Source organism: Zonotrichia leucophrys, chromosome 4, assembly GCF_028769735.1.
Source record: "Zonotrichia leucophrys gambelii isolate GWCS_2022_RI chromosome 4, RI_Zleu_2.0, whole genome shotgun sequence".
Lineage (NCBI taxonomy): Eukaryota > Metazoa > Chordata > Aves > Passeriformes > Passerellidae > Zonotrichia > Zonotrichia leucophrys.
Genome location: NC_088173.1, coordinates 42,297,865 through 42,318,697, shown reverse-complemented (window position 1 = coordinate 42,318,697; position 20,833 = coordinate 42,297,865). Strand labels below are relative to the sequence as shown.

The 20,833-nt window shown below is 38.1% G+C and overlaps 1 protein-coding gene across 3 annotated transcripts; it reads right to left on the bottom strand.

Annotated features, from left to right (window-relative positions):
- Positions 1 to 20,750, bottom strand: MGAT4D (MGAT4 family member D). Of its 3 annotated transcripts, none has more exons than XM_064712347.1 (15): positions 20,364 to 20,750; positions 14,580 to 14,741; positions 13,028 to 13,168; positions 12,187 to 12,320; positions 10,329 to 10,375; positions 9,388 to 9,501; positions 8,043 to 8,118; positions 4,839 to 4,950; positions 4,147 to 4,277; positions 3,507 to 3,614; positions 2,892 to 3,085; positions 1,863 to 1,941; positions 1,679 to 1,757; positions 1,198 to 1,310; positions 1 to 687 (listed from the first exon to the last, which is right to left on the bottom strand). In XM_064712347.1, exons 1-15 carry the CDS (start codon positions 20,569 to 20,571, stop codon positions 661 to 663), a joined length of 1,725 nt encoding a protein of 574 aa, XP_064568417.1. In that variant the 5' UTR covers positions 20,572 to 20,750; the 3' UTR covers positions 1 to 660. The 3 variants fall into 3 exon arrangements, 2 of the variants coding, with proteins under 2 accessions (XP_064568417.1, XP_064568419.1); XM_064712349.1 differs by lacking the exon at positions 20,364 to 20,750 and adding an exon at positions 16,474 to 16,612; XR_010440107.1 differs by lacking the exon at positions 1 to 687 and having other exon boundaries at positions 1,252 to 1,310; positions 2,938 to 3,085.
- Between the last annotated feature and the right edge of the window lie 83 nt (positions 20,751 to 20,833).

The following is a 20,833-nucleotide window of genomic DNA, read 5'->3' as shown; positions in this document are numbered from 1 at the left end:
TGTAATTAATTCAATGCAGAATTCACTGAGAAGTTATACAGTCTTCCAAAAAATACTTGTTTAAGTTTCAAGTTATTCACATGGTAATTTGTAGGTAATTTTTATTGAAAAAAATATTTAACATAACTTATGGCACATTAAGGCTGAAACACATTAATATTTAGTTCGAGATCAATTTCCATAACATTAAGTTGTTCCTGTGAACTACTTTAAATACCTGCAATGAATATTGACAACTTTTCCTTCAGTTCTAATTTCCCTACAAAACTGACCAGTGTTTTCAATGGAGTTGAACACCGTGTCCTGAATATTTTTCAAAAATGCCTGTGTTTTTATTTCTGGTGAAACTCCTTACACCTTTATGCTTTGGTCCCTGAGGCAGGCTGTAATGCCTTATCAATTGCTTTTAATAATATCTTTTTAATGTTTATATGTGACATATTTCTCAAGAACATGTTATGGAAATTACTAACATTCTTTTCATATACCTTGTCATATAAAGACCTAAGATTTATCCCAACTCTTTCCTAATACAGAGCATTAATAACTAAACAGGCATGGAATTAGATCTTTTGTCCCAGTCTTTTTGTTTTGTTTTGTTGAAGTCAGCCTTGTTTACCAGAAATACATAACAAGTGACACATCAAAAATGTATTTTTTTCAGTTTTCAGATGTCTTGATAAGTACCTGGAAAAAACCAAAATCTATTATTTTCTAAAATCTGCAGGAGCTTTGCCTACAACATTAGTTTTTTCCCTTCTTCCAGTTTAAGGCTGCAGTAATTCTCTTCAGTGACTTCTGCTAAGAATTTCTATTTACGACTTACTGACATTTAAACACTTGGGGAAAAACTTGGTAGAATTAAAAATGAGAGGCTCATCTGAAAATGCTGACATAATGTAATTAATGTTGAAGATGGTGACTGAAAAGAGCTTTGTTTGTCAAAACCCAAGTCCTAGCAAGTACAGTTACAGCACTGCAAAACTGGAGAATTATCCTGCATGAGCATTTCCAGCACTTTCAATGAAGTATGTTTAATTTCTCTCCTGAAAATAATTAACACAATTCTTCACTTGTGTTTTTCCACACAAAATTCCACTCAAAATGAAATATGAATGATTACCCATAGTATACAATTGGAAGAAGCAGAATTCATTTAATAATGAAAAATAGAAATGCTTTTATTACCGTGCTTACCTCACTGAGTATTGCCCAGACTGGAGAGTCAGAGCTGACTGATAAACGAATGGCCTCTATTCTTCCTATTGCCTGGCTGATGCTGCCTTCTGCTGTGCCATTTTCAAAAGCCCCTGAAAAAAATGCAGACTCTTTACAGGCACTGCAATTAGTTCTCTTTCTAATTAGATGTCTTGGCTTTTGCCACTGGTGATATTTAAATCAAAATAGGAGAGTCACTGATCAGACGCCATACACTACAACGAACAGTAATGCAAAGGCCCCCTTCCCTTCCCTTCCCTTCCCTTCCCTTCCCTTCCCTTCCCTTCCCTTCCCTTCCCTTCCCTTCCCTTCCCTTCCCTTCCCTTCCCTTCCCTTCCCTTCCCTTCCCTTCCCTTCCGAATGTTGAATTTACCAAAGAGTTAATGAAATCCTTAAGAGCAGAAACATTTTACATGTAGGAACAAAATTACTGGTTTTGAAGTAACAAGAAATAATTTACCTATTTTTAAATATCCGTCTTTTGTTGCTGGGTAGTTAAATTTACTTCCATTGTGAATCAATTCTTTTCTTAGCGTTTTCTGTAAAAAATAAAACGATAACATTTCAAGAAGTATTTTCTGGGTTGTGACATTTTATGCTGAATATCATTCTGAAAATGCAATATGGTTCTTAATGAGACTTACATCAGCTGGCAGCACTTCCACAGTGGTGTTAAACAGTTTATCACCAGGGTGCTCCACGTTCCCACTTCTGAACAAGTACCTGATGATAGAGGTGTATTATTTCCAGGTATTTTATACTTTAGAAGAGTTCTAGGGGAGTAATTCTTTGAAGGAAAGTTTCAGATACCTTTTCTTTATATATTTTGGGCTACAGAGAACAGAAATAGCCCTTGAAACTATAAACCAAACCATAATATAGGATTTTTATTTTAAACAGAACAACTATTTAAACCATCTTTCTCTGGGACCACAAAGGAAAGTGTTCTCCACTTTTAGTGCTCAAGTTCCAAATAAATTAACTTTCCATGTTTAAATGGCTAAGGAAGGTCTGCCCTCTGATCTGTTCCTGTGATTCTAACACTGAAGTGGAATGAATGGGCTTCTGGAAGGTGTGGCAGCAAAAATTTCTGTTTCTACCTGGCCATATACTACATGCCAGGAGAATTCCCCTTTTTTATCAATACTGGTCAATTCAGGTGCTTCTAAAGAATTTCCTTCATAGCCAGTAAGCAAGAGCATTGACCAAACAACAATCCAAGCAAAACCATCTAAGAATAAATAAAAATCCCCATTTTGTTTTAAATTTCTGGCATTAAGAGTTCTTAGGGTTTTAGATTCAAAAAGAACACGGAGAAGTTAAATCATCAAACTCTCTCCTCTGATATCAAATATTCACCATTGATGAAATTCATCAGTTGAAAACAAATTCCTTTGAGAATTATCATGTAAAATATATACCTGAAGAAATAAATAATAGTATTTACCCGAAGACATAAAAGGAAAAAATATTCAGAAGCTCTCTAACTACCAATGAAGACATGTATTTCAGGAGGGGATCTGCTCAAGAAGAGCAGATAAATAGTAAATCATGGATTTTTTTAGTAACAACTGTTTGCATAAACAGTTGAGCACTGACAACTCCAAACAGACCCAAGCATTTCCAAACTGGATATATGAAGGCTTCCATGTTCCATATCATGTAATACTTACTTTTCAACTTCTAGTGGATTTAAAAATGTGAACCTGATGTAGTCACCTGCCACTGGAGCTAAGGCCCAAAAACAGTCTTGTCCTTTGTAAACTTTTTCCAGGGTATATTGCTCGTATATTTTTAGGCTTGTGTCCACTTTTGCAGGTGGATTATTATGTGCTTTATGTAGCAACATTTTTCCAAAATCTTTATCCTGTTGATATAAAGAAATGTAATTTCACTCATACAATGGAAAAAAAAGTGCATTGGTGTCAGTAATTAGTACAGGAAACTATTCCAGAAAATAACCACCTCAGTGTCAAAAAACACACCACCTATTTTTAATACATATAGAATATTGATTTCACTGTAATCACTGGACTCAATGTTACAATCTTTAGACAGAGCTGTACTGACTGTTTCTTAGCTGCCGAGATTTAAAAATAAAAATTTTCACAGGAGGCCATTTCATAGCCTGCAGCTTAGATGCCACATCAAAATTCCCTACAAAGCCTGTAGAACATAATTGGATATTGAAACGCCACATAATGCCAAAGATGCGGTCCTTGATTTGAGAAATAAGTCAGAACACAAGCACATCATGTAAAAATATGGCATTGATTTCTCGTTCTTACTTTCAAATTCTGTATCTTCCCAGCCAAGGATGAAAAGGTTCCCATGTGCTGAAAGAGAGATGGCTTAGCACGGACACGCAACTTTGACTTTTCCTTCTCACAGTGTGTCTAGAAACAAAGTAAAAGGGAGTGAAGGGTTATTTAACCAAGGAGAGACTAGCTACGTTCCATAAGGCAATTTCATTATGTAGTTAAGGTTATGGGTTCAGATATTTTATCCATATTTACATGGGTTATCCTTGAATTAACAGTCACCTCCTGTCACATACACTGTCTCTAGACCAAAACTCATCATTCCACTCATGGTGTTATTTAGATTTGAAGGCTCAATCACCAGTAATTCATGGATTTCTGCAAAGTATGTGATGAATCACTCTCAGGGTGACAAAAATTGACTCAAATCTGAAACTGACTGATTTCTTAGCTGTTTCTGGCAAATTTTATTTCAACTTTTAGTCTTGCCACATCATTCTAATTAAACTATTTTGACCAAAACTGACTTTCTTAAGAAGGATTTTGGTTACATTTCAATATTCATAATTTTACCTCTTTCTGTTGTGTTTGGCAGGCTTTAACGTATTCTAAATTATGGATCTTTTATCACAAAGTTAGAGAAAGCCCTTAAATACTGCATACTTACTGCATCCTTCTCTGGATTGCACACTTTAACCCAGAGCAGGTGGTCTATGAGCCAGTCTACAGGCTTATCCTTATAGAACATGAGAAAAAACTCCACTATATGTGGTAAGTCTTCTGATTTAAACAATTTTCCTGAAAGCAAGACAAGAAGTTATCTTTTTATTGCTATGCAAGAAGTTATCTTTTTATTGCTATGCAGTTTTGTGTTTAAATGGAATTTATTTAAATAAACATTTAAGTATCACACCAGCCTTGCACACATTAATGTAATTATGATATTTCATGAGAAACTTCACATAGAATCTGGCTTTGAAGTGTTCTGATCATCCAGGCCTTTGATATGGGATGCATATTCTCCTCCACAAAGAAAAGGAAGTTTGGGGTTTTTTTTTAATAGATTGTTCAAATTCCCTTCTTGAAAAGAGAACTACACATTACAGGGGCACACAGTTCCCTGAGGTGGAACAATTTCCTCCTTATGGGAACTCAGTTATAGATCCTGTGCTGAAGAGACTCTGTGTTAACAAGACAGTTTTAAAGAGAACAAAAATCAAACTACATTCAGAAGGCTGTTTCCTGAAGAACCAAGGAAGTTTTGATATGCAAGTTCTTCCATGCTTTGAGATGCGATTCTGACTTTTTCACCTACACAGCTCCAAACGCAGCTGATCCTGCTGAGGTCTTAATACTTACCAATAAATCCAAGCTGTGAGAACTCAAGAACCATCCAATCTTGGGACTGCTGAGCAGCAAAGCTTTTTATGCTCTCAACAAAATCAGGCTTGGCTATAATATCATCTTCCAGCTGGAAGGAGGGGGGAATGCAACAGAAAAACAGAAGACAAGCAATGATTTTATTGTTTGCAGAGGGGGTGGTGACACTGCCACAAGAAAATGAAAACCGTGCTGTGTTTAATTGCTGTACCACATGTCCTGGAGCTGAAGGGTATTGGAAGAGGAGACCGACATCCATCCAGGAAATGGGAAAGGCTTCATTGCTGCCTGGCCTCCAGACAAGAACTGGGCATCTGAAAGGCCAGGAGCTGTTCCTGCCACTGAAACTGAGGACTGTGAATCCAGACAAAGAGCTTGGAGGCAGCGACACAAAGGAAATAAATGTATTCCAGAAATAATTAAGGAGTGAGTAATTAATGGTTTGAATTCAGGATGGGTGTGAAAACACAGGAAGAGGAGGCAAATATTCAGGAAAATATTGCTGGGGTGTAGTGTAATCATACAGTAATTTATTCTGACTGCTGTACGTGCTGGAGCTGGCTTCAGAAGGTTGAACAACTAGAAAATTAATCCTTTGGGGAAAAAGCCCCAGCCAAACAAAACATGATTTCCTGCTGCTTTTGGGTCTTCAACTGAGGCAGCAGGCTCATCATCAAGATCTTGAGAGATCAGGCCCAGAGGTTTTAGCTGAATTTCTGCATCACTTCAAGTGTGGGGCTGGCTGACAAGAAATGTGTTGGCAGCAGTGAACCCAGGAATAAGCAAAATGGAGTTAGAAAATTGAAATTAAGAGATCTGTTTTGACACTGACATTTTGTCTCACCGACAATGAATTGTGAAAACCGTGGGAGCTCCACCAAATAACAAGCACAACCTAGAGTCTAGTGAGGGGAAGAATAAATTCCATCCAAAGTGAACTCACTGAGATATTGCTCAGGCTTTAAATCCATTACAGAAATGCTGCTGGGAATGAATATTACAAATATATATATATATATATATATATATATATATATATATATATATGCACAAAGCTTTCCCAGGTTCCACATGAGGCAATAAAAATCATAGCAGTAGTTCAGGAGACTACTACAAGTTAAGTTAGAACTTGATAAGAGATTTTATCTGAAGAAGCCAAGATTTATTTAATGGTTAGTTTTTGTTTCATCTCAGTGCTAATAGAAAACACTTAAAAACTGTTGTATGTGTGTTCCTTTCAGATTTGAAATGTTTGATTTCTGCAGTGAACTACATGGACAAGAAATAACAAGTGCATGCCCTCACTATGAGGCTGGGGTTGGATTGCCTGCTTTTATGGCTGATCCCATGATTGTAAGTGCTTCAAGGGTCCCTGGTGCTTGCAGGGAGGTTCAGTGGAAGTGGAAACAAGGACCTCAAAGTTCTATTGAGGTGAGGCAAAAAAGCTTTAAGGAGACAAGTTGATCAGTGGGTAATCAGTGGGTTGGGTTCAAGCCCACAGTAATCCTGTTAGCTTCAATGGACTTCACATAAAGACTTGAATCCTGGTTTTGCAGGATCCTAGAACAAGTGTTTGTTCAGCAAAGATCTTGTCTGGCCCATGACATCAGCTGTGCTGCACACGTCAGGACTAACTCTGTGTGCTTATCTTCTCTCAGGGTTTGGGAGTTGGTGTCAGCCACTCAGTCAATGCCATTCCTGACTAAACCAAACAAAAATCTAATGCAGCTCAAGTTCTGCTTAAGATTGCTGAGGTAAATATTGTACCAGTCTAAAGAAAAGCAGTTTTAAGTTGTTTGCTTTCCTTTAACACAGGACTTCTAAACAGTGGAGGACATAACTGAGTTTGTGCTTCTCACCTGCACTTTAAAGAGCAGCTTTGGGGCAGCCCAGCATCTGTGCTACAGGAGCAGCTGAAGGCTGGACACAGAAATGAAGAATGGGATAGAGTAGGAACAGTATGAGGAATGGGATGAGGAAAGTGTAGTTCCTTTTTGAGAAAATTCCAAAAGCAAACGTAGCTCCCAGCAGACTACCACCATCCAGGCTTTGTCCTTAATAACACAGCTCAATTGTTATATAATGTCTCAGATAAGAAAACACATGCTCTCCATTCCTTTAGAAATACAAATACAAAAGTAAGTCATTGTGGTGCAAATAGGAATCCTTGGAGAACTTGGTAACATCAAGTGTCCAACAGCATCTTAATATTTCACTTCACTGGGTTTCCTACACCTTGATGCTCTAGTGCACTCAGTAAACTTGGAAAATGTTCTTAAAAATATACACAAGCCACAGGAGAATACTTCATTTTCCATGAAACCATAACTGTTCAAAACACAGCACTTTTGTTTGCCCACCTGCATCCTGAGCACCTATGCCACGTTTGAGAACAGAGCATGGGGACTCTCAAGTAGCCCAGCTCAAATGGGATTTTGTTGAATCCTGAAAAATACTGTAGGAGATGCCAGGTCCTGCACACTCCTGCTTCCAGGAAACTGTGATGTCCTTATGGAACACCAACTCTGAGGCAAAATGCTCTTCTGAGCTTTTTAAAAATTATTGAGATAGGTGAAATTTTATAGACCTGTTCCATAACTGAGCAGCTCTTACAAATGTTGGAATCTGTGGTGGTGATTAAGGTCTTTATGGAGTGCAAATTAGCACAAATCCTGAATGATAGTTAAAGCTGAGCTTAAATGCATGGGGATCCTCCTAAAGGCTGACACAAAATTTTCTGGAGAATTAAGGATCTGTGCCAAGTTGTAGCTGACCTTATCTCAAGTATCACTGTACTGGTATGTCCCTGTCTGAAATATTTCTCTTCACTGGCATCTGGGCTATAACCTGAACCTGTCACTACTCTTTCTCCTGGCTGCAGTAAGTAAAAAGATACTAAAGTCTGACTTTCTCAGCCTAATCAAATGAGGGTTTCATGCTTCAGTTACCTTGCTCTTCAGCCTCACAAATGGCAGGAAGGGAGAGATGGCTTTAATCAAACAGTACCTGGCTGCAAGATGTAGATAAATACAGAAATATGTGGATGCTTATAAGGAGCAGAGGCAAAATACACAGAAAATTACATAAGATTGCTGGTTTTATTGAGGCCTTTGAAATGAAAATTGCCAAAACTAAGCATCAGTACAGAGCTATTGCTGATACTTAATGATAATATGGACGTACCTGTAAATAAAATGTTCCCTTAGGCTGAGCATACAGCATTAAAAAGCTATAGTCCAAATTCTGTTTAGTTCTCCACCTAAACATAAGCAGCAAATTCTGATAAGCTTTCTGAGCTTTTTTATTATTTCTATAATAAGAGAACCTCTAATGCTCTGCATTTTTTGTCTCTACAATAAAATCTTAAGGTTGTATATTCCAACCCATTGTTGAGTGCAAAAGCATTCACCTACGATCAGTGTAAACATTCGTAAATAATTTTATTTTCCTGTAAAAGTTAACTTTAAATAAACAACAAAAAAATTGATCTCTGTCAATGGAGCTTGAAACGAAATCTCTAATGAGTTACTAATATCAAATTACTTATAATATTCTACTTATTATTTTATGAAGAGTAGAAATAAAGACACATGGATTATTTATAGATGAAAAAGTAAATGGTTTTACATATGAACAGCACAAGAGCAGGTTGATAACCATGATTTTCAGGTCTAAATATAAACACATATTTTGTACAGTCTCTCATTTTACCAGAGGACGATAATGATGTTTCATAATCAACACTGAAAGACTACAGAGTAATTTATTGGTGGTTAATTAACATAAAAGTATAGCTGATCCAAATCAAATAATATCTAAAATTAAATTAAAGTATGTAAACTTGCTTATGGTCTGTGGTATGAACACATATCTATAAAGCCAATATACATACAGACATATATGTAAATATATTAGCTGATTTCCTCCAGCCTAAACTCTTAGTACTGCAACTCTCTTGGTGCGTTGTTGCAGTGGCTTCTGATAAATTAGTTATTGCTGATTAAGAAAATAAATTTCCTCCAATAAATATATATATTTTTAAGGTTATAATCTGTCTTACTGAATTTGGGGCACGGGAGTGAATGAAATCACCATGAAGGGTGTAGTAAGAGTAGATAAAAGCCCAATGACCACAATAATTTAGATCATTAATTAAACCCCCAGGAGCTGTCGGTGATTAGCTAGAGGGCCACGTGGGCTGTGTGTTCACAGAGACTCTCCCTCATCAGTGACATTAAAGATTTTTCTATTTTTTCCCTTATGACAGCTCATATAGCCCATTACTTGTTGGCATCATCCATCAGGTTTAAAACCTCTTGGATGCCCAGAGCCCACACCTAAAGGAGCTGCCTTGGCTCTCACCCTGAAGCTGATGTGCAGAATAGCATTTCCCAAGACCCCCTTATAAATTCTTTTTACCTGTACAAATGAGGTCCTTCAGCTCTGACATTATCAGCTCAAACAATGCTGACTTTTTCTGAATTTTCCATTTTACACTCTTAGCAAAGTTCTAAGGCTTTACTCTTACCTTACTCGGTCCTCAGAATCTCCGAACGTTTTCTGCAGGTTGGAAAGGTCTGGGTAATAGGAAGCAGGAGGAGAAACAACCTCCAGGACTCCAGACTGGACTTCTCTGGGGAAGCTGGGCAGAGAACCCCAGTGAGACCCTGCTCCTCAAAAACCCTTGTGGGGGCAACCACAGACAGCAGCTGCCCTGTAACCTCCTTTGGTAGCCAAACCTGGAAATCAAATTTCCCCTTTCCTCCAAAAAAACACACAGCAACTAATCAAAAAGTCTAAACAAAAACCACCAGCCCAACAAACAACCCAACAAAAACAAACAATCAGGCCTCAGGTGCATTAACTGCATCATGTTAAAACCCCAACACAAAACAGGTAGAGCAGTGGTTTTAAAACTGAGTTTCCCCATTTCCTATGATTAGTAAACAAAAGATAACACTAAAAATTAAACACATCAGAGTACCAGCATTATAGAAAAAATATCAATCTGACTGTATAACCCTGACAAAGCAAACACTCTGTGCAATTTTTTCAAAGGCCATAAAGCAGTAATCAAAATGATCTGAGGGTTTGAGTTGCTGTAGGTATTGAGTGAAGCAGGATGTGCAGAAACCCTGAAATGAGGAAGACAAGGGATCCTCCAGGGATCTTGTTCAGGGAAAATAAGAGCAAGCAGAACTGCAGTGGGAACCAAGCTTCCATTTGGCATCTCTAGGGTTAACCTGGCAGGGCAAAAACCACCCATCTCATGTTGGCCACCATGTAGTAGCAATTATTATAAATTATAAATGTAACCCCACTGCTGTCCCAAGTGCATTGCCTTCCTGAAAAATAGTAAAGAAAAAAAAGGAAACCTTTGCCTCAGGTGCATTTCAATGTTGAAATTTTCTAGTTCTTTCCATAAAAGCTCCAAATACATCCACACTGGTGGCTGAGTGTAGGACTTACCTGGTTTTAACACTTTCTGCAACACTCTTAACATACTCTGCATCCACCTAAAGAAAAGAAGGGAGGGTTTCATTAAAAGTCACTCAGTTTTGTATTAAACAACACTTTGTAGGGAATAGACATGCAAACACAACTTTTTTTTCCTTCCAAACAAATGTGGTATGTTACAGCAGCATTTCTAGTAAGGAGCAGTATGGGCTTTTCAAGCCAACCAAACTTTCACTATAGTTCCCTTTTGTTTCCAGCTATCTCCAGCTGCCATTTCTGGCACTGTCTTTCACTGCTTTTGCAGAAGACCAGGCTGTTTTCTGGCTAACATTCTGTTCTGCCATGCCAGTAAAGCACAGCCATAAAACTATCAGTAAAAAAAAAAACTGGTTTGGGTTAATAATCCAAAAATAACAAAAGAGGCCTAAGGCTGATGAGAAAAATCACCTAAGCAAAATATTCTAAAGCCAGCAATACTTAAAATTTTTATTTAATTTCTTCCTAATACAACAAGCTTACAGCTTTATGTTTGGAAATTTTGAGGACATTCATCACTGCTGTTTCATGAAAGTACCAATGTTAGTGTGCCAAACATATCTGTTAACTACATTTAGAGTGAAAAGTTTTATTTCTAAAGCAACACAATAACTGTCTTAGGAGTTAAGATTTTTTCTTTAAATAAATAAATTCTTTAATATATAATTGTTACCAATTATATATTGTGAAATACAGAACTGTGGTAAGAAAAAACATCATCCAGAACTTAAAACTCACTCTCAGTCAATAAGTTACTCAAGCTTAACCCATGATGCAAACCTTCACCTTGATCTTTTAAAACTTTGTGGGAAGAAGGAAGGTGTGGATTCATGACCAGTGAGCACACGTGCCCTCCTCTCACAATAAAATGTTCTTATCAGCTCTCAGATCAGCGTGGTTATCTGCTCCAATTTACTGCATGGCTGAAAGATGGAAGCTGTGAGAACAGGACTTTGGGTTGGGAGGAAAGGGACAGCGGGTCCTACAATGGCAGTTTAACCCTAAATTGGCTGATATGGACCATAACTGCACCCACAGCTCCTGTTTGTTTGAAGTGTCACATTAGGACTCTGCACAGAGGGAAACTATTCAAAAGTCAGCCCTTAAAAGTTCACAGGATCCTCAGTATAAAGCCCTGTAATAAAAAGTTTACCTCAATGGCAGCCAGGCAAAGTTCATCACTGCCAGGGTATTGCAAAATACCAACTGCAAAGTGAGATCAGCTCCCAGAAAAAATGCTGAAGAGGAACTACAATAAAATTGGTCCTCTGTACTCATCATTGGGATCCAAACAGAAAACTGGAAGGCATGGCTAAAATTAAAGTGAACTATACTCTGTTTGACACTTTTACACCTGCAAAAGGGATGGCTAAATAATAAAAAAATAGCAAACTGTAACTGTCAATGACTACAGGCATTAATTCATTGCTGTCTATGGAAGGACAAAGACATATGAAGAATAAATATGAATTCTGAATAAATGCACAGTCATTTTACCTGCTAGAAGCTATTACTAGCTAATTCCTTTCTGCAGCTTTTTCTATTTCTGATGTAATCAAGGTGGTTTTGAGTGAGAAAAAAAAGCATTTATCCTTCATATCTTACCTTGAGCACTGTTTACTTTCCCAAACATGTTCAAGGCTCTGAACAGTTTTCTTTTGCATGGGCAATGCCAAAGCACACACAGAAAGCTCCAATATGTCAAGATGCTTTGCAAGATACGTGTTATCAAACCAGCAGATAAATAACAAAGGCTAACAGCACTTTGCACTATTACATTTAGACATAAATAACATTTTCTATCAGCATGCTGCACCTTTCCATGCACACTCACCTCTGCTACAAAGATGATTATTACACAGTCCCTCTTCTGCTCCTCAGAGAGTTGGTACAGCAGGGAATGCAGAGTATCAATCAGGTAATTTTGTTTTTCCCTTTTCACTGTAGGAATACCCATCACCAGGGAGACTGCAAAGAGAGAATGCCTCAAGCCATGTCAGTAAAGGGAAACTGAAATCACATTTTAATTTTGATTTGATGTGCCCATGAAAGTGGTGACAGTTAATATTTAAGGAAATACCATTACAGCATTTGCTGTTACATGACAGTGAGGACAATGCATTTAAAATTTGTATTATAGTTCACTGGAATTCATTATGATTTCTGCAGGTGCCAGCTGATTTCTCGTGTGGATAAAAAAAGCTCCATTGAAGATATATTAATAATCCTTTAAATGATCACATCACCTTTCCCTTTGCTTCTCACATTGCATGGCAAATTTGCCTTGGCTTCCTCATCGATACTCATTTTGTGGGGGGAAAATGTCAGCTACTGCATCTTAGCCATATGACTATATGATTAAAACAAAAAATAATCTTTTTTTCAATTTTTATATATATATATATATATATATATATATAAATTGTTATTGTTGTTATTATATTTTATAATAATTATTTTATAATTGTTTTTATTCCAGGTCTTTAAGATAAAGATCTGGAATAGGGGTGGGCATTTTAAAAGTATTTTTGCTATTACTATTAAAATTCATTCAGCTTGGCAACATTAGAAAGTTAAGGGAGAAAATCTATTCATACTCTTGATTATGTTTCACTGCTAGAAATTGATAAAAAATACAAACGTATAGCAAATAGAAGCCAAAGTTGATTTCCTACCTCCAGTTCTCTGCTGCCCAAAGATAACATTTGGGAAAATTGCATCTTCATATTCTCGCAGGTGAGGGAGATAGTAGTAGATATTTGTAAGGTGCACGGGGAGTTTTCTGGGCAGGGTATACTCTTTCCACTTTAATTCACCTTAAGGACACAGCAAACACAGAGACCCACATAGAACCAAAAGCAGCAGAGAATTCTATTTCTTCACCTGTTTTGCTCAGCTGAACACTGGCAGATCACCACACACAAGGTTATTCAATCAGAACTATTCCTCAGAAATGATTACATGTTATATATATTACATTATATTGAATTGAGAATTTCCCAGAGCTTCCCATTCAGCTTGAACATCCTGGGGTACCATCTGTATTTCCCTGCACACTTGCAGGACTGAGCCATCCTAAAACACAACAGGTAGTTATTGCAAAGGCAGCAGTAAAAAACTGCTTGGTGTGGGGATTTTTTTTTTTTACATGATAGGCAAACAATTTTAAAGTGAAAAGAAACACAGATTGTGATTAATAACCTTCTTAACTACTTAATAAACTTAAATGCTTTCCCCAAACAGTAAGACATGGTGGTTTTCACAGCAGAAGCAAAGGTTCTCTATTTACAAAAAGTCCTATGGTAAAAATAATGACAACATACAGGCCTTTAAAAACTATTCAAGAAACAAAAGGCTGTAGCAGTTAAGAGAAATGCAGGGATTTTATTTTTCTTTACTACTTTAAAATAAAGATAAAGGCAAAAGAACATTTATTGACTGGGATGGAAAGTTACTTTTCCCAAGGAATGCATCTAAAATAACTCCCAAAATTTACCACCCTTCACAGTTACATACATGGGTCACAAAACCCACCATCAGCTTTACTCACTCAGCTTAGATCGAGAAGGGCAGAGGCTTACTGAATGGGCAGTATTTTAAGTTTTACAACTTCCAAAAGGTATTCCCACAGAAAATTAGGTCCAAAAAGAGATTTCCTACCTTACAGAAAATACTTTAAAACCCCCTGAAGCAACCATATATATCTGCCCAGAGATTTGTGTGTGAGAGAGACCCACAGGTCCTTCTACACTGTTGAGACATTAAATAAACTGGAATTTTGCTGCACAGAAACCACCTCCACAACTTTTCAAGGGCTTTCCTTCTTTGTTTGGAAGTAGTACCTATCAAATATTGGGCAGGGGAGTTCAGTTCCATTGACTGCAATCAACCTTTCCATTTTGGTTGTATAAGAAAACACGGCCGGAATGGGAAGCAGAAGGGTAAGTAAAAATAAAAGGAAAATTATTCAGCAAGGCTCTGCCAGTCCCAACAGGGAGGAAACAGATTGTGCACAACTACATGATTTATTTTAGGTACAAAATCAGACTGTCCATCTATTGCATGTAACTCCAGTGCGCAGATAGACAGAGGTGCACAACAGCCTGTAAGGCAAGGTAACTAAAAAGTTCTATTAAACAATGGGTAGAAGCCAGATCACTGAACTTTACATGTTGGTGTCCTAAAAAAACCCCAACAAAACAAAAACCAAAGCAAACCCCTACACACCTGTGAGATTTTCTGTCATGTTCATTCCTCTTGCAGCTATATTTTTGATTTCATGTAGGGCACTGCTCAGTTCATGTGATCTTTTTTTGTTTTCCATGTCAGCATACAACAGTCTTTGCTGAAGTTCCAGCAGCTGCTGTTCGTACGTATCTAAGTCATTTCCTGCAATAAGAACATAATTCATTTTCTAAAAGGTGATTGATGATGGAATGAAGTTCAAAACTAGGAGATGGTCCAGACAATCACATCGCCAAAGTGCGTAAACAATAATAAAGTTTATTCAGGAGAAGAAGTAGTCTGGAAGAATATTAAAAAGGTAGAATTTAGAGAGCACAGCTGGGTAAAGGTAAACTGAAGTCAAAACCAAAAATACAAAATCTGTGAGTTGCAGGGGAAGGTGCTCCTTTCTTCACCAAACAACAAATCATGATGGCCCTTTAAACACTGAAAAGTATAATTATATAATGGCTTGTCTTGTGTTTCAAACACTATTAAGAATAAACAGAGATATTAGAAGCATTCAGTCCATGAGTTACATTCTTCATCTATGAGTATGTTAGGAACTGTTACTAAAGATGGTTATTATAACACAACACTTCAATAACAATTAGTAAAGAAAGGAGAAGAGGACTTCTGCCTCATTTTAAAATGTTTTATATGCTGCTTCATTTATTGGTTTTGTCGTGGTGGAGTTGGTTTGGTTTTTTCCCTAGTTAAATGGTGTTATCTAAATAACATATTATCCCATTCTGTTTGTGGGCTGTGCCAGATTTTATCTGTGGCAGCTCTCATTTTCCACAACCCACCATTGTCTCTCTGCAAAAGTGAATTCCCAGGGATTGTCACCTGTAAAAGGCACTAGAGCAAAACACAGAGGTAACACCAATTTGTGAAGATTTGCAGAGGTGTTTCAAACTGGAATTAGTTTGCATTTTGGATAAATGGGGTTTTATTTGCATTAAACACAAGTCATTAATTTAACCAATAAATGTGTGATTGGAAGACTGAATTTTAACACACCTAGGAAGAAAGTGGTTAGAAAAAAAAGAAGTAAACATGTGATGTGTATTATCATTATTTACCTCATTAAAATTTTAAAGGATGTTTAATAAAACCCCATTAAATGAATGCTTCCTAAAATTTTTGACACTCTTAAAAATCTTTTGACTTGCAAGAAAGGCATTTGTATATATGAACATTTTATACTATGGAGTTATGAACATAAATTTAGCATTGCTGAAGGAAGGGGAAATCTGGATTATTTCAGCTGCATGCAACAAGACTCTTCTTCTTGATTGAAGTAGGATTCCCTAAGAATGATTCTTAGTAATCACTTATGTCATTTGTTTTTGGTGGCTCAGGAAGCAAGGGTTTGACACAAGGAACATAATACACACTCACCTGTGAAGAATTAATTTCTTATAAAAATATATAGTTTGAAATAGAAGATTAAATGTTCTAAGTTTTACTAGAGCACATGTAAATAGGCAACATTAACTATTACTAAATCTTTGTCAAAAAATGTGTGTTTGGAAAGCATTATGAAGGTAAACACTCAAAATATTTCAACAGTCATTGAGTTTAAATAGACTCGTGTGTGTGTGTGTGTGTGATCATAAATGCTTCCAGTCCCATTAACGATTTCTGGCACTATCTAAGAGCTGTGGGACAATTCCTCACTATCTCGTCGTAGCACTCAAACAGAAAAGAAAATAAAAGGAGAATTTGGAGTGGCAGAAAGGAGGGAAGAAAGCACTTCAAAGTTTAGCAGTGACTCTTGTTCCTGTTTCTTGATTACAAGCTGAATTGCTTATCATACCTAAAGACTGTTTCTTTTAGAAACTGAAATTTGGTTAATGGACTCCTTAAAAGAAAACCATATAAGCACACTTACTGCAAAAGATCTTGTCATTCTGTGTGCCTGGAACCACTGCCCACTGCTCAGGCCAATGAGGCATGTTAAACCACTGAGGCATGCCTTGCACCAATAACCAGCAGGTTATTATCTCTCCATAACTGATCTAATACCAGATGCCTCTCTGAATCTTGTTACATGAGCTTTGCACGCTCAGGTTTGTGCTCTCTGAGAAAGGAAGGGAAAAAAAAATAATCCCCAAACAATGCCCCCATCTCAGGTCAGAACAGCGAGTTCTTAGGCAAACATGTAAATTCAACAATGCGCATTACCTTTAACTATGTTTGGAGTCTTACAGCACAGTGTCATTTGTGCCTTCCAAAATGTTAAAGAAGCACTGTGCCAAAGAAAAGCACAACGTGGGGCAGGGGAGATGGGGCTCCTCTATTCCCACACAGAGCAGGCTGGGAACAGGACCAGAATGCTTTTACTGAACAATTTACTGAACAATACTGTCTCTAACTGAAAAGTAATAAGCAAACTCGTTTCAAAGAAAATACAACTTAAGCTCTAACAATATTCTCTTAAATGTTGGCAAACAATCCTCATTTTAGACTCAAGTCTTTTCCTACATTAGAATGTAGTGAAAAGTGATCTTAAAACATCCAGTCAGAACATCACCATATAGGAAAGCAATATTATTAAAATAAGTGAAAAATACAGAAATTGAATGGATATTGTATGGTGCTTGGCCATAATTGGTATACTTTGGTTTTAAGGTAGTACTCACTCACTTCAAGCAATTGCTACTGCTTTGTTCTGGTTGGTATTTTAAATATTTCATTATTTTACTTCTCTTCCTGAAGTAGCAACAAATTATACACACCTTCAGTTAAATGCCTAGCCATCAGCTAAGGTATTTCTAGCCAAAACTCTGTTCCTCAAGGCTCAGTGTGCAGCACTAGGAAAGCAGAAGGGCACATGGTTACACCTGTCTGAGGTTATGACCAGACACTGCACAGCAAACAAAGACAGGTCTGAAATGCTCCCTTACCCCTTTCTCTACAAACCCCAACAATATCTGGCCTCCTTTTGTGCCACAACATTTATGGCTAAGTCCCTTTACTCTTTAGGCACTGAAGTAACAGTGAGAAGCAGCAGAATCTTTATTTAATAAATTGCACATGTTGAAGCCAGTAAAACTTGAAGTATCCCACAAATTTAGGTGAAAAGGTCAGCAACGTGTTACAAACCAATGCAAAGAGATTTAATCTTGTAATCCTTGAGAGCAACATGAAGAAGCAGTGCCAAAATAGATGATCTGATTTATCTCAGATGTGACTTACAAAAAGTCACATGTGTGACTTGTTGCTGTGACTTACAAAAATTTCACTGTTATTCAGCAAAAACCAAAATTTCTTCTCAAAGACCAAAACTTCTTCTTTGGTGAATGTTATTTACCAAAATTTCTTTTTGTCCATGAATACTGTTTCCTCTGAAGAAACTTTATGCAAGTTCATAATGAGTTTATAATATGGTTTTGCCTTCTGCTTTTCAAGTGGCAAAATCGTCACTGCCTCCTTACAGTTACTTTCTTCTTCTTATATAAGGCTGATTTTTTTTAATGGATCAGTATTTACATGGCAAACAATAACTAATACTGTGTGAGAAGAGCACTACACATATTGTAAGTTGTATGCTATTTCTCAGAACCCCAAACCTATTTTTGTATTATAGAAGTGCTTAAGACCATAGTCTTGAGCTTGGGTGCGCTGTCCTTGTTTCACAAAGCTTATTCACTATCCCAAAATCACTGCTTTCCCAGAAACAATTATATAGTCAGAAACCAGAGGGAATACTGCTGACTACTGCTGCTTGGTGTGACAGACTGTAGCCAAAAAATCAAGAGCAGCCCAAACACTTCAATGGGCAGAGCAGAGAAGTTAACAAAAGTTAGGGGAGATTTAACAAATGTATGAGAGAAAATGAGTAGAAAACATCTGTCAGATGAGGGAAAGAGATGGGAGCTGCTAAGCTGGACTCACAGTAACTGGTGGGCTGAGGGAAAAGGGCATCAGGAAAGAAAACACACGTGCTTTGAGAGGCACCAAAAGTGGGAATTCCTAAAGTGCTCTAACCACGGAGAGCCAATTCAGCAGTGCAGAAGGAAAAAAACAGAGCTTGAACAACATCTAAGCAGAGACACCTGCCTGTTTTCAGAGCAAAATATTAATTACAAGCCATTTTCTTAAACAAACACCCTGTGACAACAACAGAGCATCAGTGGTTCTGCTCCCAATAATTGTCTCTGCAGAAAAAGGTAACAACTTTGTTATTGTTACCTATGGCTGGCTGCTCTTAAGATTTTCTGGATGGGTACAAGGCTTGTCTTCTAACACCCCTTGGGAGCACAGACTATATTTTCAGTAAAATAAACATAATACAAAGTCATTCACCACGTACTGCTACTTTCTCCTTCATTAACTATTTTATTTACATATTTGTGAGATTTACCAAGCGCACGAGGGTCTAAAGACTACGTATTCACAGATGCAATGACCAAAAGTTAGCTACAAAACAGGTGCAAATAACAGTAATTAGGAAAATTACACCGTCTGAGAGGAATTAGTTACTCAGTTTGCTGAGGAGGAGGAGCCAGCTGTGGAAAGAGAAGTTAAGGCAACACATATACACCACAACACATTTTCCCTCTTGCCCAAAACAAACAAACAAAACACAAACAAAATCCCAAAGCAAAACAGCCCAGTAGGGAATGCCATCAGAGAAACGTCAAAAACAAAGTAAAATTAAAATGTAATGTCAGCAATGAGGAGCCTCAAAACACGAACCATGAGACAACACAATGGTAACTGCAGAATGGGACAAACACTTTCATTCTGACCTCTCTTGGATTTCAGTCTCCTAAGATTTTTCCTCATTTTTCCTTCCCCACCCCTCACAGGAGTGCCACTGAAGGAAACGTAAAATGTTGTAAGGCAAACAACCATAAAAGGCAGGAGGATCAGCACTGTCTCAACTCTATTCAATACGCAATTGCAGGGCCAAGATCTCTACACCGCTTCTATTTGTTACATAAATAATTAATATAAACAAATTATCTGCTACCTGGAGTTGCGTTCATCCCAGAAATTACTAAGTGGTTTATTCCAATTCTTCTGCACCTGTAACACCAAACCTCTTACAAAGGTGTGTGTAGGAAGCACTGAGAGATCCACTCTCTTTCCCTCACCCCAAACCAATAACAATAACAAACCACTAACTCACCCCCTCACCCACAACAAGCCATGTCTGCAAGTCTCAGAGATACTATTTGGAAAGACCACCTCATTTCTTTCTGGAAAGTATAATCAGTTTTATCTTTCTTACATTGGCTCAGAGAATTTTCGACATGGCTTTATGAAGATCTATGTGGCACATACCACCTACATAACCTACTAAAAAGGCAGCATATCATTTTAAAGTTTAGAAATAAAATATAAAAACTCGGGTTTTTTTTTCCCCTCGGCATTCTGGTCCTGGAAATATGCACAGGAAAAAAGTGACGGTGCACGAGGCCCAAATACAATTACGGGATAGATAATGCTACTTTTATCCTCCACAACAATGAAATCAAATCTAGTTTAAAAGCGACAGCCACGGCAATCACGTTTAGATTTTCCTTTCCATCTTAACGTAAGAAAAAGAGTTGAAAAAATTAAAAGAGGGGGAAAAATAAAAGAGGAAAAAAGAGGGGGAAAAAAGGCAAGAAGAAACTTTTATAGTTTCTTAAATTTAGGGCTGTATTTTTAATCCTAGCCCTGCCCCGGTAGCGGGCGGGCTCCGGGCGCGCTGCCCCACGGCACGGCCGGTGCTCGCCGCCCTCCGCGCCCGCACCGACGGCACGGACGGGACTCCCCCGCCGCTCTCACCTGGGCCGCCGTGCCACAGCGCGAACCACAGCAGGGGAAAGGCGGCGCCGAGGCACAGCGCCGGCAGCACCTGCCCGAGCCGCAGCCGCATCTCCCACGGGCACTGCCCGCAACACCCGCACGGCACCGGCAGCGCCGGGGCAACGCGGGCGGGGCGTGTTCGCGCTGCCCTGCGCTGCTCTGCCATGCGCTGCCCTGCCCAAGTCATAGCATTGAAAGGAATAAGATGGATGTGTCCTTACAAACAGGTGCTGTGGATCTGCTGGTAGCTAGGGCCAGAGACCTGCAGGTGAGGAAGGAACGAGAGAAACCAGCAGTTTCAGAAAATGTTACTAATTGACAGGGATACTGCTCAGCCGAGGTCATACTTGATTCCCGAACTTGGAGAAAAAGAATAAAGACTCGATAGAACCGTGTTGTGCAAGGGGTGGTGCGTGTGTGCGCACGTTAAGGGGGAATTGGGAAGTCTG

Excerpts from the sequence above, each read along its gene's own strand:
- MGAT4D (XM_064712347.1), bottom strand. The coding sequence starts at position 20,571 with ATGACTTGGGCAGGGCAGCGCATGGCAGAGCAGCGCAGGGCAGCGCGA. Across the intron at positions 3,615-4,146 it reads GCAATCCAGAGAAGGATGCA|ACACACTGTGAGAAGGAAAA; the intron begins GTAAGTATGCAG and ends CTTTGTTTCTAG. Across the intron at positions 1,942-2,891 it reads AATCCACTAGAAGTTGAAAA|GTACTTGTTCAGAAGTGGGA; the intron begins GTAAGTATTACA and ends CTCTATCATCAG.